General features: G+C 31.9%; 1 protein-coding gene and 1 long non-coding RNA gene across 15 annotated transcripts in view; one reads left to right on the top strand and one right to left on the bottom strand.

Moving 5' to 3' along the window:
- Positions 1-16,074, bottom strand: part of Apc (APC regulator of Wnt signaling pathway) — a 116,405-nt gene that overhangs the window by 40,237 nt on the left and 60,094 nt on the right. For all 13 annotated transcript variants that reach the window (XM_021727688.3, XM_021727690.3, XM_005327230.5 and 10 more), the window contains 5 exons: positions 15,617-15,701; positions 14,214-14,415; positions 8,608-8,716; positions 5,966-6,079; positions 477-560 (listed from right to left, as the gene is read on the bottom strand). In XM_021727688.3, coding sequence (XP_021583363.2) covers positions 477-560; positions 5,966-6,079; positions 8,608-8,716; positions 14,214-14,415; positions 15,617-15,701 — 594 coding nt within the window. The remainder of the gene's footprint in view (positions 1-476; positions 561-5,965; positions 6,080-8,607; positions 8,717-14,213; positions 14,416-15,616; positions 15,702-16,074) is intronic.
- LOC144376976 (uncharacterized) overlaps positions 1-16,074 on the top strand; it is an 80,822-nt gene that overhangs the window by 48,518 nt on the left and 16,230 nt on the right. For both annotated transcript variants that reach the window (XR_013437422.1, XR_013437423.1), the window contains one exon: positions 14,296-14,408. This is a non-coding gene — a long non-coding RNA (uncharacterized LOC144376976). The remainder of the gene's footprint in view (positions 1-14,295; positions 14,409-16,074) is intronic.

The following is a 16,074-nucleotide window of genomic DNA, read 5'->3' as shown; positions in this document are numbered from 1 at the left end:
CTTACTTAGGGGGTCACTTCTCCACAACATGGTTACAATTTGTTTATTTATTTTCCAGCTCCCCAAAGTTTATTGTCTCAACTCCCCTGGTCTTTGTGTCTTTCATTTTATCCTTTGACCATCATTTTAATGGGGTTTGTGGAGTAGACATAGGTAAATGTATAAAATCAGTTTATATTATGGATTACAAATAAGGAAAAAGTTTACTTACAGGATAATAGCTAAGTTAATTATCTGATTATATCTAAATGGCCAATTGATGTAAAATATCTACATTGATGTTTCTATAAATCTTAAGTGCCTAAAAGTTATAAAGAAATCAAAATAGTCAAAGGTTTTTGAAAATTCAATTTCATGAAAAAAGTCAGTTCTTTAGAAGAATATCTATATTTCAATGATACCACATTAACTACACATATTTTCTTAGAAAACCTACCTATTTTTTAATATGCAAACAAAAAAGACAATTTACTAACCTCTGCTTCTGTTGCTTGGGACTGTAAAAGCTGTCGTATACGCAGTATGTCCTTTTCTATTTGCTGAATTCTAGCTATTCTTCGCTAAAATGAGACCAAATTAAACATGATTTTATTAAAAAACATTAGTGCAAACAGTATTACTGTGATTATCAATGAACAGATCAGGATTATGTCAAACCATTTTTATGCAAGCAGTTAGAAATGTATATATTTTCACATTAATGACAAATTTGGTTAATTCAGTTTTTTTAATACACTGAAATTTATGCAACAGATCTACAGATTTGTTTAGTAAAATTGTATAAATACAAATCACATATCAAATTGCATGGTTTATATATTGTGCAACTTGGTGTTGAATGGGAGTGGAACTTAGAGGTAGAAAACATGCTAAGCTTATTCAAGGCTCTTTTTATTTAATTTCAAACACCATTCTCCCCTCACAAAGTTATTTTCAAAAAATTTCAAGAAAGAAAATTACACCTGGATTTAATCATTTATATTAATCTAGGCATTAATATTATGTCATGGATGTATATAAAGCATAGTATATCTATAAAGGAAAATAATATGATTTATTTTCATAAACATTGGGGTAAAACAATAGAACTAACACTCCTAAAGTTACCCCTGTTCCATGTCAGTAGTATTTTTCAAACTTCCAAAATACCTACCACAGCTAAACATTATTTTTATTTCCAATAAAAGGACTACATAGGGTTGGGGTTGTGGCTCAGGAGTAGAGTGCTCGCCTAGTGTGTGCAAGGCCCTGGGTTCAATCCTCAGCACCACATAAAAATAAATAAAACAAAGGTGTTGTTAAAAAAATAAATAATAAAAGGACCACAAAGATGGCATAGCTTTGCTACTTACCATGATGAGACTACCCAGTGACCACAAAGCAGGAACTACATACTGAACTACATGGAACTGTAGTTATTTTGTTTTATTATTATTTTCTTCAGTGCTGGGGATCAAACCTAGGCCTCAATCGTGATAGGAAAGTGTTCTACCACTGAGCTATACCCTCTCCCCCTTGGTTTTGTTTTATTCATCCATTCATTCATTTATGTATCTGGGGTACTGGGGATTTAATCCTGTGGTACTCTACTACTGAGCTTCATCTCTTTTCATTTTTTTATTCTGAAAAGGTGCTAAGGTGCTAGGTTGCCCTCAAACTTGTAATCTTCCTATCTTGGCCTCCTGAGTAGTGGATTTACTGATGTGTACCACTGTGCTCAGCTTCTTTTAATTTTTATGAGTACTAGTAGAAGTGAGAAAAACCAAATTACTTAAATATAATGACCTTGCAAATTCAAGTTATTTTTAAAAATCTACATTACAATAGAGACAATACATAGGTTTTAAAAATAAATACTGATAATTTTGTACCATTCATTTTCTGCAATAATATGATAGCTAACATCTTAATACTGAAGTATTAAAATCTGTGTTATAAAAGTAACCTTTTTCTTTTTTGGTAGGATTTTGGAGATGGAACCCAGGGCCTCACACCTACCAGGCAAACAATGAGCAACATCCCCAGCCCCTTTATTTTGAGACAGGTCATGCTAAGTTATCAGGTTGGGCCTTGAATTTGAAATCCTCCTGACTCAACCTCCTGGGGAGCCGGGATTATAGACATGCACCACCATGCCTGGCTAAAAGTAATTGTTTCAATAAGGAAAAACAATATTAGAAGCTAAATAGTTTCCATACTTTTTGGTTACTTGCCCCATCAATGAAACATTTCTGAGCATATATCTCTAATAGATAAATTTAAAAATGCTTACTGCAGCAATTATCCAATGTTATGATATACAAAGAACAGAAAAACTCCAAGTAGCTATGCTAGTTACCCAATCCCCTGCTTCAAACACCCATCTATTTTCCTTCCTTCCTTCCTTTTTAATATAACTGTGCTGATTCTCTGTCATGATTCTGCAAGTAGTAAACTTATTAAATAACATCCTCTAATTAAAAAATTTTATCATGACTAATGCATACCATGAAAACAGACTGAAGAAGAAATGCTTGTACTTTTGGTAAGCATTCTAAAGGTACTGTACAGATAAGTGAATACTTCTAAAACCAGATAGTGAATATCTTCTGTTTTTAGAAACTACCAAACTATTCTAAATTTGATTGTTTCTCTCCTTTCTATAAGTAACCAGCTCTTCTCCATCAATAAAGTCCTAGATCAAAAATTTTAATAAAGGATGAAAACAGGAAATTATATCTAAATTCCTCTCTGATACCGTATTTACTAGTACATTTTAATTATACAGAATAATGAATGTTATTGTGGCATAATTGTACATGCACATAACACACTTAAAATTATAACCTACTCCCTCACCCTCAGTCAACCTTTCCCCCTCCCCGACCCACTTCCCTCTTCTCCAAAATCTTTCTTTTCTTTTCTTTTTTTGTGTGGTGCTAATATTTGAACTCTGGACCTTGCACAACAAATGGAAAAAATAAAAAGCCTCAAGGAATAGAAAGGACAAAAAAAAAATTATTATTATTTGCACATGCTAGGCAAGCACTCTATCACTGAGCAACATCCCCAGCCCTCTACAATCTTTCTACTTTCATATTATGTTTTGTTTTTCCCCTGGATTCCACATGAGGGAAAACATGCAATACTTGACTTTCTGAGTCTGTCTTATTTCACTTAACATGATATCCAATTCACTCATTTTTTTGTAAAATGACATGATTGCATTTTCTTTTTAATATTTTTTTAGTTGTAGATGGACACAATACCTTTATTCATTTGTTTATTTTATGTTGTGTCTTAATTTTAATATAGTAAGCTTTATCAGTCTTTTATTTTCATAATGAGTTTCATGTCGTATTTAAGAAACATTTGCCTAACATGTGTGAGGCACCACATAAAAAAAAAAAAATTAAGTTAAATTGGCACCAAAATAGACCTGGAGACCAATAGTACAGAATAGAGGACACAAAGACTAACCCATATAACTACAGTTATCTTATATTAGACAAAGGCACCAAAACCGTATATTGGAGAAAAGACAGCCTCTTCATCATATGGTGCTGGGAAAACTGGAAATCCACATGTAACAAAATGAAATTAAACCTCTCTCTCACACCATGCACAAAATTCAATTAAAAATGGATCAAGGATCTAGGAATTAAACCAGAGACCCTGTGCCTAATGGAAGAAAAAGTAGGCCCAAATCTCCATCACGTCGGAGTAGGCCCCAACTTCCTTAATAAGATTCCTATAGTGCAAGAATTAAAACCAAGAATCAATAAAAGGGATGGATTCAAACTAAAAAGTTTCTTCTCAGCAAAAGAAACAATCAGTGAGGTGAATAGAGAGCCTACTAATTGAGAACAGATTTTTACTACCTGCATGTCAGATAAAGCATTAATCTCTAGGGTATATAAAGAACTAAAAAATCTTAACACCAAAAAACCCCACAAATAACCCAATCAATAAATGGGCCAAGGAACTAATGACACTTTTCAGAAGAAGATATAAAATCAATCAACTAACATATGAAAAAATGTTCAACATTTCTAGGAATTAGAGAAATGCAAATCAAAACTACACTAAGATTTCATCTCATTCCAGTCAGAATGGCAGCTATTAAGAAAACAAACAACAATAAGTGTTAGTAAGGATGTCGGGGGAAAGGCACACTCATACATTGCTGGTGGGACTGCAAATTGGTACAATCAAGATGGAAAGCAGTATGGAGATTCCTTGGAAAATTTGGAATGGAACCACCATTTGACCCAGTTATCCCACTCCTCGGGTTATACTCAAAGGACTTAAAATCAGCATACTACAGGGACACAGCCACATCAATGTTTATAGCAGCACAATTCACAACAGGTAAACTGTGGAACCAACCTACCTAGATGCCCTTCAGTAGATGAGTGGATAAAGAAACTGGTACATATACACAATGGAATATTTCTCAGTAATAAAAAAGAATAAAATCATGGCATTTGCAGGTAAATGGATGGAGCTGGAGAATATAATACTAAGTGAAGTAAGCTAATCCCCCATACCAAAGGCCAAATGTTTTCTTTGATATGAGGATGATGACTCATAATGGCGATGGTGGGGGGGAGCATGGGAAGAATGGAGGAATTCTAGATAGAGCAAAAGGGAGGGAGGGGAAGGGAGGGGGTAAGGGGGTAGAAGTGAAGGTGGAATGAGTTAGACATTACTACCCTAAGTACATCTATGAAGACACAATGGTGTGAAAATACTTTGTGTACAATTAGTGACTTGAAAAATTGTGCTCTATATGTGAAATATGAAATGAATTGTATTCTGCCATCATGTAATTACATATTAGAATAAATAATTTAATTAAAAAAGATATTATGTCCGTCTATAACTAAAACAAAAAAGTTAAAAAGAAAAGAAATTCATTCCTACTCAGTTTCAGAAACATAATTATGTATATTTTTAACTAAAAAGTTTAAAGTTTTACTTTTGATACTTAAGTCAATCTATTTGAATGAAAGAAGCAAAAAAGGGGGTAAGAAAAAAACTAACATTATGACACATATATATGCATGTGTCAGCATGCGCGTGCACACACACACACACACAATTTATACCCCAACTAGTTGTGAAACTAACAGGCATGGACTACAAAATGCATGATAGTACTAGTGTTAAGGATAATCTGAAGTCTATATTAGTTTATAATTACATCTAACAAAAATAGAATACACTTTATGTTTAGGAAGTTACCACATAAGATAAACCTTATGTTTTGGGAAATACAAAATGTCCTAATAAAAATATTCCCAAGCTTATTATGGAACAGAAAAGACAGTCAAGAAAACCTCTCTATAGAGTTTAGAAACATTAGTCAGTTGTGTTTGTATGAATACAGAAAGCTATACTGAATAGTATGTGAAAATGCTTAATATGCTTTCTTGACATCAGTTAAGGGTAGAAATATGGGAATGTTCTCTATCCAACTCATCTCATCTCCTATAATGTTTTCTTTATGTTTCCTTCTTACCATCCTTGAATGAGCATTTTCTTTATTTTTAAGTGCAAAACTTGGAAGAGCAATGACACATTCTGGATGTCATACTTGATAATAAGAAGAAAAAATCTCATATGAGAGCTGAAGGTAGCTATCAGATACTAATCAGAATCTTTTGCTCTTCCTTATAAAGCAGAACAGAATGATACTGGGGAAAATGAAATATGGTAGACAGAATTATGTGAATAGTATTTAAATTAACCAGCAGCCATGATAAATTGTTATCTTAAAATAGTGCCAAAAAAAGGGATAAGACTTATAAATTTATTTCTCTTCCCCCTCTTTTTTTTATGATGCTGGGGATCAGATCCAAGGCTTTCCATATGCTAGGTAAGGGAACTGTCAATGAACTATATATGCCTGGTCCCATAAATATCTCTAAAAACAAAATTTAATCAACATTAACAGAATTGTAGTAGTTTAAAAACAAGTTACCTGTGCTCGTTTTTCCATATCCTGGCAAGTACCCAGTTGTTCTTCCATTGCAACTCTGATTTGCCTTGCTTCATATTCCAATTGCCTTCTGGTCATATCTGTTTGTAAGGAAAACTAAAACCACAAATAATATAAAAATATCAATATCTAGCATTTTCAACTTATAAATCAAAAGCATATAAGTACCAATAAAATAAATGTAAATCCTTGTACATGGAAAATTATTTTTTATTCCAAGGAGTCCTAAAACTTGATGATAGGTACTACACTCAATCTGGGTCCCTGAGGTGATATGTAGTTAAAGCACTGCCTTGAATTCACAAATGGCTTTGAGTATAATACAATTAATTTGTATTGTTTCATTTAAAATATGTAACTGGTTCAGTTGGGTGAGCCTAACTTTAGTTCCCCTATGATTCTCTCCTCTGAAAAGGCACTACTTTTAATTACTGTAAACTAGCATATTAACATGAAAAAAAAATCAAGAAACAGGTTCATTGCTTTTAAGTTTTGATCTCAATTTAAGGTAAGGATTACCACTATACACATAGACAATATAGAACTTTTCCTTTTGTAAAATGAAGAAAATGAGGTAAGAAAAACCCTACATGTAATAAAACATAGATGGTCATAAATAAATGAGACAAAGTCAACACAAACTTTGGTAAGTATCTAAAAGTGAAGCAAAGTTGAAAAATTATCAGAGTGGGTATTAACTCATTCAAAAATCTACTAACCCTCTAATTAAAATTCCAGACACTATGATAATTGCCAGGCATATAAAGAGATGCAAAGAAAAAGGTAGAATATGATTAGATAAAATAACAGGTAATAGTTATAACGGGCCACCAAACGGAATGAAGAAATGCTATGGATTTTTCATGTTCTATGTGCTTATAGAAAACTGCACATGCCATATGTCCGATTCAAAATAGCATTCCTGCCTAAGAACTCCAAATTGCATTTTAAGAGAAGTTCTCACCCTCTTCCCTTGCAACATATACAACACATTTACATGCAGAATGTAGTTCTATAGGCAGACACAAATTATGGCTACAATATAGATGAAATAGCCTGTATGTTATTTCTTATTCCCACTGAGCCAGTTGTCATTTCATTCATTTGTCTTTCACTTTTCAACCACCTCATGCAAATAAATATATACAGAACATGACACAATATGTTGCAATGTGTTTGAAGTTGTTTTAAGAAATGTCTAATACTTTGAAAAGTACGTAAGTATTTTCACATGAAAATTTTCATTAGTTTTGTACCCCAATATGAAAAAAAAAAAACTTGGGTAATTAAAAAAAATAGTTATAAAACACAAGCAAGTTTAAATGTGTTATGTTGTCAGTGGTCCATAATAATGTCTTGGATATTCTATTAAAGATGATTATTTAATAAATAGGGAATAATTAGACAGTTGATCTTTATTTCAGATAGTAACCAGTTGCTCTTGAGTTTCATATATATATCTAAGTCCTTTCCTGAATCTGACTCCATGTCTCAAATACACTGGGTTTTGTATTCTTATTACCAAAGATAATAGCAAAACTATTTTTTTTTTTTTTGTCCATTAAAAAAAATCCCAAGAAACCCTTCTAATTCCTAATCCTTATCTGGTAACAATTCTCCAGTAACTGTCTTTTGCTACTTGTGTATTTGATTCCCAGGAAGATTTTAAGGGCATTTGTCAGAAAGAGGGATTCCTGAATGACTTTTCTAAGAAAGTGAACATTTAAGCCTCTAGTTTTAGTTCCTGCTCCTCAACCTCCACTCAGGAAGTCTTGCTAATAACTACACATCCTAAAAAAGTTTTTCCTTATTTCTACTTTTACTTTTTTGCCTATCATGTTCTTAAAAATGCTATTGTAACATGAAAAAGCTAAGCTATGAAAGCCAGTTATATTTTAATTAGTCTATTTTTTTCTTTTAAAAATTATATAAATTATTTATGGACAACAGTTAAAACACAGTCTTTTGAGATTAGTAATGTACTTCAGAAGATTTCTTAAAATATGTGCCATTCCATGAATAAAAACAGTTAACAGAGAGTTAGGATGAATAGGCAGCTAACAGGATTTTTTTTTAACATAGCTATATTTGCAAAATAAACTGTAGAACTTGCAAAAATATTAAGATCTATGCCTATAGCTATTGTCATTTATACCTGTAATAGGATTCAAATAATCTTTAAATGTCATATAGAAATAAAAAATTAATAATAGAAAAAATCTTCAAAGCTATTTTTGTTCTAAAAACTATCTGGCATGATTTCTACAATATGGTACCAAAAAATTGGCAGGTATTAACAAACATTTCTAGAGAGTATGTTTGGAAATTCAATATACAGAATTAAAAAAACAGTTGTCAAGTGGAATCCTGAGTCCTTCAGGAGTTAAAGATTTTCTCAACTCAGGGCTTGAAATAAATACTTGTTGGAACATGATTAAATTTAATTATCTTTATAAATAAAAATTTATTACTTCCAATATATTCAGGTTTAAAGTTGATAAAACATATTACATTCCACAAGTTATTATAATTTCAGTTATCCTGAATATGTAATAGATTACCTAGGTACTTCTAAAGACCAAGTTATTAAAGTCTAAAATAAGTTGTACTGCCATGTTACTTACATTTTCAGTTAAAGGAAGGCTATCTATTCTTTTAGTGAGATTCTGAAGTTGAGCATAATACCAGTCTTTTTCTTTTTCTTCTTTGTCAAGATCAGCAAGGAGTAATGATCTATTTTTTAAAGAAAGGTAAGTTTACATAATGCTAATACAGACTGCAAAGAGTAATCTTTACCAGCTGTTATTGTAAAGTTCTCTAATTAAAATATTAACAATGAAAAAATTACTTATTTGGATTCTTGAAGGCAGTCTTAGAGAGTATTGTAATCATTAAAATTTGAATACTAAAAAGTTTGCTACTTTCCCCCTAAGTAAGTTGGTACTCATCTTTACTAATATACTTACATTTCAAGGCTTTCTTCTGACTTATTTATAGTCTAAGGATATGATGAGAGTAAAAAGTACAGATAACAAAATTCAAAATTAATACAAGAATAAAAAGTACACTAAAAAAGTTTAGAAAAGTAGCAATTTTGCTAGAAAACAAATTTGCTAGAATATAGGAAGCTAATACCTTGGACACAATGTAGTTTCAGCTTCTTAGCAGCCAAAATAATAAGAAATATATTGTCTCTGTGTAATAGAAGAAATTATTTGGAGGTAGAGAAACTTCTTGGTTTGAAATTTGAAGATGAATTTATGCAATTCCTGAATAACCCAATCAATGGTGTCTTCAATAGTAATCTACATTGAGATACTGCATACTTGGATCATTATAAACATAAATGCCCAATAAGAATGTCACTGGGCTAACACTCAATAGGTACAAAAAGTACATGGTCTATCTCTTTTTATGTGGTTCTTTCCCAAAGCAATGACTACTATCATTTTCTTGTGCATATTTCCACAGATATACTATAATGATACAAAGGTATGTATGCATGACATGTACATTTTAAATAGCAGCATATTATAATACATGTTGTTCTATAAATATTTTTCACTTAAAAATCTTATTTTGGAGATTGTTTCCAAGAGAACTTAAAGAAGTATTATATATTTTTTGCTAGCCGTGTAATACCCAATATATCCCACAATATTCATGCATACATGAAAAGATATACTATAACCACTTCTTCGTTGGTGGGCACTTATGACCTTTCCAAAATCTTTTGTTATTACAAATATTGTTACATTGAGTGACTTCATATATACCTCATTTCATACAAGATAAATTCCTAGCATACAGTACTAAGAACTTACTGTTCTTGTTAGATGTATACCAATTTAAACTCCTACCATTTTTCACCAATGTGTGTAATCCAACATTTTAATTTTTGCATATCTAATTTTTTAAAAAAACAGTGTATCATTATGGTTTTAATTTGATGTTTCTTAATGTGAATGAGGCTTTTTTTTTTCAAGTTTAAAAACCACCTGGGTCCTTTTCTATGACTTTTTCTTCATCATTTATAGGGCCTCTTCTATATTAAGAATGATAGTACTTTGTCAGTTACTGGACTGCATATATATTTATCAGTATAACACTTGTCTTCAAACTTTATAATCTCTAAATTTTGGGAAATTTTGATTTTCATGAATTCCTATTTGTAAATACTTTTTACTATGATTTCTAGAATTTGGTCATACAGAGAAATGTTCTTCACTCCAATATTACTGTTATTTAAAAAACGTCTTGTTTGATATTTTCTCAGGAAATATGGGAATAAATGAATCTTGGTAGTGAGTATAAGTAAAAGTGTAAGGAAAGTTCTGTTCTTGCTAAAATTTTCTTTCCTTTATTGGGAAGCAATTTTAAAAATAAGCAACTTTAATAGTGAGAGAATACACAGGAAGGAAGCCCTGTTTATGATATAGCAATCTTGGGGGAGCACAGACCAATGAGAAGCTGCTCTCACATTTCTGACAACAAGAACAGGGGCAGTGTAAAAGCCTAAACTCCTTCCACATCTGTATATCACAAGGAAGGAAGGAAGGAAGGAAGGAAGGAAGGAAGGAGGGGGGGAGAGAAAATCATCAAAGAAATAACAATTTTTAAACCTGAAGAAAAACAAATTGTCATATTAAAAGGGTCCAATAAATATTCAGCATGATGAAGAAAACACGCATACCAATGCATTTGAAAGCTTCAAGAGGAAAAATAGCTACTACAAAGGAATGAGAACCCAATTCATATCATCCGATTGCTATCAAACATCTCATCAGCTACTTTGATAATGAAGAAAACTGAGTTTGAGCCTGTATCTATCCAAACTACAAGTCAAGTATGAAAGCAAAATAAAGATTTGTTCCACGAGCAAGAACTCAATCTATTTCTTTCCAACATAGAAATAATCAAGAAGACATAAATTATATCAAGATTACACGGGAAGTGTAATGACAAGAAATTCTACCATTAGAGTCTTGTGGCACATTTAGAAAACAAACGGTCCAAATCAGAACAGAAAAGTTAATGGGCACCAATAAAAATTTTCTTAAGAAGAAAACAAAACCAGAAGATCCTAGTAGTATGGTAAAACACAAATTTCTGCTTCTAACAACATAAGACAATCTGAAATTCTAGAAAACACAATTATAGAGAAAGACATACTCTAAATAGGACTATCTTCTGCAAATAGCAGAGAATGTATGATATTCTATTAATAGAGAGAAAAAAATTAATTCAGGCATACTAACTCCATAGTGACTAAAAACTATAGAGCCATAATGAGACACTTGATTTCAACATCTATAATTAACTTAAAAAAATCAAATACACAGAACAAATTGTTACTAGTGTCAACAAAATGAAAGTAAACATACAGTTGACATACATAGTACAGTTTAAGACATACAGTCACAAGATAGAACAAAAATTAATAAGAATGTTACTTAAGGGCTGGGTTGTGGCTCAGTGGTAGAGCACTCACCTAACATGTGTGAGGCACTGAGTTAGATTCTCATCATGGAATATTACTAATTAATTAATTAATGGTCCATTGATAACTAAAAAAATAAAAAAGAATGTTAAATTTAAAATATAAGAATTAATAAAGTAATAAGTATGCCAGGTGCTGTGGCACATGCCTGTAATCCCAGCAACTGGGGAAGCTGGGGTAGGAGTATGGCAGGTTCAAGGCCAGTGGTAGCAACTTAGCAAGACTGTGTCTGAAAATATATAGTAAAAAAGACTAGCAATGTAGTTCAGTGGAAAAGCATTCCATGGGTTCAATCACTGGTACCAAATAAATAAAATAAATCAAGAACTAGTAATATAAATATATTATTTAGAATTATGAAAAGTAACTCATGGGAAGCAAGACTGGGGTTAGGAAAGGGTGAAGTGGAATATGAATTTTTTAAAATGATGATGCTTTTTAAAGCACACTTAGTGATGCTAATGATCAGTTGGTCTGGGTTGAGAACCTTTGAGCAAAAGCATCTAATAATTCTTTCTTCTCAGATAAAATAACTCTTTATAATATAATGTGTAATAATGCCTGAATCAGAAGCTGGTGAGAGGATGTCTTTTCTATAGTAACATTAGAAAGGGCTAATATTTTAACAAGAAATATATTCTTCACTTGAAGTTAAAAAGTCAGAATATAGGGCTGGGGGTATAGCTCAGTTGGTAGAGTGCTTGTCTCTGAAGCACAAGGCCCTCCCCCCCCCCCACCCCGTTCAACCCCCAGCACCAAAAAAAAAAAAAAAAAAAGTCAGAATACTAGCTTGAAGTTATTTAGTGTGGTATTATATAAGAATAAAAGATATCAAAATCATTGAATTTAAGATTTTAAACAGAGAAATAAAGTTTTTATGGATTTAAATTTAAAGAATGTGGGAAGACTGGAAAGAAATAAATAATGGCAAGGTAGAAAATAAGAACTTTTAAAAAACATATCAGAGAGGTTGAGACAAAGGAACATTTTTATTACCAGTATTCCTCACTACTTATGGCTCCATTTGTTAGGTACTAGTATTCACAGTATACATGTATTTTAAAAATTAATCTTTTTCCAAAATTCTGCTGATGAAACTGAGACATTACCTACATGAAGCAAAATAAACTCTTACGAAAGTATATTCATACATCCTTTCTCCTTAACAGATTCAAAGGGCACAAATAAAAGGAAGACCATAAACCCTCTTTTCCTGCTTATTTTTTAGAACAGTTTTTGATAGTTTAAGTTCAGGGTACGAAAAAAAGACCCATGTGTTATGGTTTGGATGTGAGGTGTCCTCCAAAAGCTCATGTGAAATAGTGTAAGAAGGTTTGAAGAAGAAATGATTGGGTCCTGAAGAGTTTAAACCCAATCAGTGAATTAATCTCTTGATAGGGATTAATGATGCTAACTAAAGTGGTAGGGTGTGGTGGAAGGAGGTGAGAATTGGAGGCGTGGCTTTGGGGTATATATTTGTATCTGACAATTGAAGACTTCTCTCTGCTTTCTGATCATCATGTGAGCTGATTCCCTCTACCACACTCTTCTGCCTCACCTCAAGCCCCAAGGAATGGGGCCGGCCTCCTATGGACTCACATTTCTGAAACTGTGAGCCCTCTAATATAAACTTTTTCTCCCCTACAATTGTTCTGATTGGTCACAGTAGTCAAAAAGCTGACTAAAACACCATGTAAAATTAAAGATGAAACCAAGCTTAACATCACTTCTGGTCCAGATGATTATCATTATTTTTATAGATAGGCATACCTAAAATCAGAAAGTAATGAAAGATCTTTTGCTTTGATGAGATATGCTGGACATTTTCTATATATGGTATAAGAATACTTAATATTCACAACTTCACAATATTGAACCATTCTCTGTTTTACAGAAGAATTTGACCCCAAAATTTAGTCACAAAGCTAACATGTAATATATATTTTACCATTTTGAATGTCTAACAAAACTTTTAGGAATTCAAAGATAATACGGTACCATCTGTACATTAAAGAATATTTTAGGTGACATAAAACACTTGAAAAAAATTTTTGGTAATGATCTATATTCTGATATCTATAGTGAGATAATTTTAACTTCAGGAAAAGAATTAATATGATAGCTGTGAGAAACCAGTACTCATTCTATATGACAAGCAATGTATTTTAGATGGGGAAAGTGATAAATTAAGAAAAGTTTTATTTGTGATCAGGTGTAATAGGCCTTCTATAATGGAAAGAAACATCATTCCCTGGATCTATCAGTCATTGAATTTAGTTTAAAAGATAACCAAAAAGTCAAAATAAATAAATAATCCAGCTATAAATGATGTGTATTACTCAATGTACAGAATATTCAAAGTATTTAATTGATAAAATAGAAGACTTTAGAATCCCAAGAAACTGCATTCTTTACATTTTTAGACTTATTATAAGTACAATCAGAAAAATGTTATTTTTGTGTTAAAAAAATGTAAATTCAGGGCTTATAGCTCCATGGTAGAGCACTTGCCTTGCATGTGTGAGGCACTGGGTTCAATTCTCAGTACCATATATAGATAAATAAAAATAAAGGTCCATCAACAACTTAAAAAAAACCAAAAACCTAAAAAAAAAAAGTAAATGCTCTTCACCCACCATAAATCCATAATGTATATTCTATATTACAAAATACCAATAATAAACTTGGAGTGTATAAGTTAATATGTACTGTGTAATGAATAAAAGTTACCTCTCTTTTTCAAGTTCTTCTAAATATCCAGTACTTTCTCTGCTTCCATTTACAAACCCTCTTCTTGGAAATGACCCCATAGGAACTGGACTGCACTCTCCTGAACGACTTGATACAGATCCTTCCCGGCTTCCATAAGAACGGAGGGACATTTTTGACCGTAGTTTTACTCCAGGAAAATTGCTGCTATCTAAGGTAAGTTCTAAATAAAACAGAGATAAGTTTTTATATAACAACTGCTTTATGTCATGCAAAATATTCCTAATATTGTTTTTTTTTAAACCAACAATAGCTGAGAGAGGATTTTTTAATGTTATCATGGATTTGATTTTTTTTAATATTTATTTTTTAGGTGTAGATGGACACAACACAATGCCTTTATTTTTATGTGGTGCTGAGAATCAAACTCGGGTCCCACCCGTGCTAGGCGAGTGCTCTACTGCTGAGCCACAATCCCAGCCCTAATATTGTTTTAAAAGTAAAATCTTACATTCATATTTTAGCTACAAATATACATGGCTGAATAAACAATTATTTAGATTCAGAATGGCTCGACTTTCCCTGAAAAATCAGCTTGAGTCTCGGAGAAAAACAGGTAGAATTAAAAAGGAAATCAGACAAAATGTTCTTCCTTAGATTCTCTTCAGATAATATTTCAAAACCCAAAAGTAATTTCTGTAACTAGTTTCAGTTATTACTAAGCACTTTCCCTATTTTGTCACTGGAATTTTCAGACAAAATGTCCTTAAAGATTTTTATTTTATTTATTTCTTTAATATGGTGCTGAAGCTTAAACCTAGGGCCTCACTGGTGCCAGGCAAGTGCTTTACCCCTGAGCTACAACCCAGGCCCCTCCTTAGATTCTCTTTAGATAATAATTCAAAATCTAAAAGTAATTTATCTGACTAGTTTCAATTAATACTAAGTCCTTTCCCTATTTTGTCACTGGAATTTTCCAGCAACAAAATGAGAAAAGCATTTTTAAAACAAATTTTGCTAAAAATGGCATTGAATTAGCTTACATATTAGGAAAACAAAGCACTATCCTGGATGGAACAGAGAAAGACAATACTTCTTCAGATATATTTACCACTTAGTCTGTGGCACACAGCATACTAAAATCCTATTTTGTGACTGGCATAATAGCAATGAGCTTTAAAAAGAGCTGGAAAGTATCAAAGAAGAGATTTTAAATAGTTTATTTTAAAAGTCAGTTAAACGTTTAAAGATAGACAAGCAAATACTTTGTACTTTAAATATTACATTGTAATGGGTAAGTCTGATAAACCAAGAAAACTGATATCACTACCCAAGTCAAAAGAAAGTGTACTTGGATTTACATACCACATGTTATCAACTTGGGCTTAAAAAAATTACTTTAAAACAATTTTAAAAAAATCTACCTTTAAGACGCTCTAAAAAATCAATCTGTCCAGAAGAAGCCATAGCTTCATCTTCAATACTTCCTTGTAGTTGTTTAAGTACTTCCTGTGAAAAAAGAACACACAATATTAACATGATAAATTGTTTTTGCTTATGGTTTTGGGGATTGAACCCAGCACTCTTCCACATTTCCAGCCCTAACACGATGAAATTCTAAAAACTTCTTAAAGACATAAAGTGTTTCATGGCATTCAGGTATGCCAAGGGAAAAATGTCATCTTGGATCACTGTGTATATTACCTATTATTCATTATCATTAATATATTATATCTCAATAACAATAAGTGATAATTTGTGATAGTGGTGATTATGAGGAGTCCCTGTGGAAGATACTGTACGGAAAATTAAAAGGCATTATCTCTTAACTTTTAAACAATAAACAATACCATTTTTTAGATAGACCAAATAAGACTTGTTG

The sequence above is a fragment of the Ictidomys tridecemlineatus genome, chromosome 1, assembly GCF_052094955.1.
Source record: "Ictidomys tridecemlineatus isolate mIctTri1 chromosome 1, mIctTri1.hap1, whole genome shotgun sequence".
NCBI lineage: Eukaryota > Metazoa > Chordata > Mammalia > Rodentia > Sciuridae > Ictidomys > Ictidomys tridecemlineatus.
This window is presented reverse-complemented; position numbering and strand designations above follow the sequence as displayed.